This window comes from Octopus bimaculoides, chromosome 6, assembly GCF_046866305.1.
Source record: "Octopus bimaculoides isolate indiv1 chromosome 6, ASM4686630v1, whole genome shotgun sequence".
NCBI lineage: Eukaryota > Metazoa > Mollusca > Cephalopoda > Octopoda > Octopodidae > Octopus > Octopus bimaculoides.
The window spans coordinates 32,761,199-32,765,186 of record NC_142933.1 but is presented as its reverse complement, the minus strand read 5'-3'; the positions used below and the strand labels follow the sequence as shown (position 1 = coordinate 32,765,186).

At 32.4% G+C, this 3,988-nt stretch overlaps 1 protein-coding gene across 1 annotated transcript in view; it reads right to left on the bottom strand.

Annotated features, from left to right (window-relative positions):
- The window catches only part of LOC106868111 (angiotensin-converting enzyme), a 46,323-nt gene extending 43,119 nt beyond the window's left edge, over nt 1-3,204 (bottom strand). The window contains exon 1 of the mRNA XM_014913233.3: nt 2,585-3,204. Coding sequence (XP_014768719.1) covers nt 2,585-2,590 — 6 coding nt within the window. The 5' untranslated portion in view covers nt 2,591-3,204. The remainder of the gene's footprint in view (nt 1-2,584) is intronic.
- Between the last annotated feature and the right edge of the window lie 784 nt (nt 3,205-3,988).

Genomic DNA, 3,988 nt, shown 5'->3' with positions numbered 1-3,988 from the left:
TCACACACTTATTGCAATAATCCTTCAATTTTTCTGAGCCCTTTAATAAAGTTCGGAAGCTTGGTTCTCCAACCAGGCCTTTAGCTATGCCTTAAACCCAGGAACTTTTGAGCACCCCTTTGTATTAAACTACATTATTTTGTTTTTAGAAGTACTTATTTAATAATATGATGGAGTGTATTTACTTTTGACATTACACACACACACACACACACTGCATGTATATATATAAAGAGAGAGTACACACAAGGACATACACAAAGAAACGCCCACACACACTCAATGACACACATACATATCCACATATAAGAATGTGTGTGTGAGTATACGAGGGGCTTCTTTCAGTTTCCGTCTAATGAATCCACTTAAAAGGATTTGAACTTTTTTAAGAGAAGTGGAGAATAAATTTATACTATATGTTTATATGTACATTCATATATATATATGTGTGTGTGTGTGTGAATGCTTATAAATAAGTATACTACTTATCTAGGTAAAATTGGATCGACCCCAGTACGCAAGTGGTGCTTAATTTACCGACACCAAAAGGATGAAAGGCAAAGTCGACTTTGGGGGTATTTGAACTCAGAACGTGGAGACAGACAAAATACCGCGAAGTTTTTCGTCCGGCGTGCTAACGTTTCTGTCAGCTCGCCGCCTTGTAGATAAATATTTTATTTATATTCATATATATATACACGCACAAACATGTAGATATATACACAATATTACATTATATTATATCACATATTACATTACATTATATCATATATACTCCAAAGGACACTTTTTTCTTTGAACATTATGCAAAACATATATTTACTACGTCATTTAGAAATATATAGTTTTGTATAAATAATTAAATACTAACTACTATATTACCCTTATAAGTTACATGCCTTATATTGTACATAATTACCAATCTGGTAGAAGCGAAAACTATTGTCATTCAAACTATATAATGATCAGTTATAGATAAGAACAGGTTTTTTGTACGCTCATAAATATTACATTCGTAGTTATGTTTAGTATCTGTTAGAATTCCTTAACTCAACAGAAAGAAACGAAAGTTAGAGTCTTTAATTTATTCGTAATGATATATAATTTTCTGAACGAAAACTAGACGTCTGTCTTAAGCAATTTATAAATAAATATGAGTCTAACTATCTCATGTGTATGATATATGAAATATGTGAATGTAATCTATCTATCTATCTATCTATCTATCTATCTATCTATCTATCTATCTATCTATCTATCTATCTGTGTGTGTATTTATACATACATACATTTACATATACATATGTATGTATATAGACATATATATATTATATGTCTTTTTGGTCAAGCAAATGGAACGCAGGACCTATTTTGAGCCTAGTACTTAACCTATCAACTGTTTGGTCGAATCGCTAAGTTACGGAGACATCAACGCAACACCACCAGTTGTCAAGCGGCGGTGGGGACAAAAACACACACAAAGACATACACAAAGAAACGCACACACACTCTCAGTGACACACACATACATACCTACATATAAGAATGTGTGTGTGAGTATACAAGGGGCTTCTTTCAGTTTCCGTCTAATGAATCCACTTAAAAGGCTTTGAACTTTTTTAAGAGAAGTAGAGAATAAATTTATACTATATGTTTATATGTATGACAAGTAAAAATATTTAGATCTGTTTTCACAGAATAAATGTTTTCGTATTATAATTCTACTGAAAATAAATTAGTACACGATTTCTTAAGGTGTGTTTGACATATATAATGTATGCAAACATATATCACAAATGTCAACAGGACGAGAGGGAGCAAGGAAAGTAAAGGTGTCACATATTGTTTCGAGTCTTTTGCAGTGGAAAGTATTTTAGTGTATATATTGTTTAAATTTTGCCGCTATAAGCGTTTTTTTTTGTAGTACAGGAAAGCTGTCATTTTTTTCTAACATGGAACCGAATTTATTTTTTTCTTATTTAAAACCGTGTGCGGTTTGTGTATGTATGCATGTATCCATCCATCCATACATACATACATACATGCATATATGCATATGAGTTGCCATGCCTTGTGCCTTTCAACTCCTTGACGGAATTATAAGGGTGCTGTTGTAACATAGAGAGTGTCTTGGTCAAATATTAGATATGGTAGAGCCTATCTGTTTTCATGTCTGACCACAAACAATTTCCTCGAGAAAAAGATGATGAACGACAGAAAGTAGGAAAAAGTATGAGATAACGAAGAATAAACCCCAGGAAAGTCAAAGCTGACAACAGTGAGATTTGAATCTAGAAGCCAGAGAGCTGATACTGTCATCAGAAAGCAGTTTATGCGTTATGTATGCGTGTATGCATGTATGTATGTATATATGTATGTATGTATGTATGTATGTAAGTTTCTCTCTTTCTCTCAATCTATCTGTCTGTCTGTCTGTCTGTCTATCTATCTATTTATCTATCTATGTGTGTGTGTGTGTGTGTGTGTGTGTGTGTGTGTGTGTGTACGTATGTGTTTGTTTTTGTGTGTATATGTTTGTGTACGCGCTCGTGCGTGTGCGTGTAAAAGAAAGTTAGAAACTTACCATCATGATTTCTGGCAGAAATCTTTTCACATTACATCAGAAAATCACGTTCTGTAATCTGCTGACGATTCATAGTAATGCTGGGGTCGAGTTTCCAAATATTTATAATATTGCTTTCCTTCCTTTCATATGAACTTAGAGAGAAAAGAATAAATGTAATGTCAGATGTCGACCTGGCTGTATTTTACTACCTCAGTGCGCATGACCAATTTGCGTTATTCAATTTTTAATATAAAGCAATGTTCACTTATTGAATACAATAGCTTCCTAAATTCGATTTCCGATAGTGGTTCTACAGAATGACGAACTCAGAGCTTTTCCCGAGGGAAAATTTCAGTGCGAATCATCAAGTTTACATTTTTGATGTTTCTAGATTGGCTGCCATTAGTAAAAATATCAGCCAAGCAAAGTAGTACTGACAGTTTATACCTCGAGGGAATATGGCGGTAGCGCAACATTGAAAACTTTTCTCCGAATAAACTACTCCAAAGCCCTCGACAGGAGCCTCAGAAATGAAACTAAGATGGCGTTTGTCGACAATAAGCAAATGATTTCTGAAAAAAATTTCCCGTGAGATGAGAAGACAAGGAACTTTCCAAAGCTTTACAGCAAATATGGCTGCTGCACGATGTGAAATATATCTACGTATCATATACAACTAGCTGTGAAGAAAATGTTATCGTCGTTGTCGTAGTTGTTGAGAATGATGATGCTGATGATTGTGATCAATAAAGACGACGATTATGGTGGTCATGATGGTGATGATGTTAATGGTAGTGGTTACGATAATGATGCTGATAATGGTTCAACGTTAAAAATCAAATCTTATTATTTTGGACACTTTTTTTTCTGTAGAGGTGACATATTTCTTGTCAACGTGGGAAAAAAGCGAAGGCGATGAAATCAGTAAACACACAGTGCTATTTCATATAAAAGAAGAATAAAATGTATCATACGTTTATGATATTTTCGCAGATACTTTTCTGGCGAATCAGAATTTTTTTTCTTGTATGATTTTTACAGTTGTTTTAACATGAGGTTTGTACTTTAGCTACCGTTACGAAATATGGTCAAAAATCTGTGGCACAAATATTTGTGTCCTGGTTTTTACACACGCACGCGCGCGCAAATACACACATGTATATATGTATGTATATGTATATATATATACACACATATATATATATATATATGAATATATATATATATATATATATATATATATATATATATATATATATATATATATATATATATATATATATATATATATATAATATACATATATATATATATATATATATATATATATATATATGTATGTATATCTATCTATCTATCTATCTATCTATCTATCTATCTACCTATCTATCTAATTATCTATCTATCTATATATATATATAT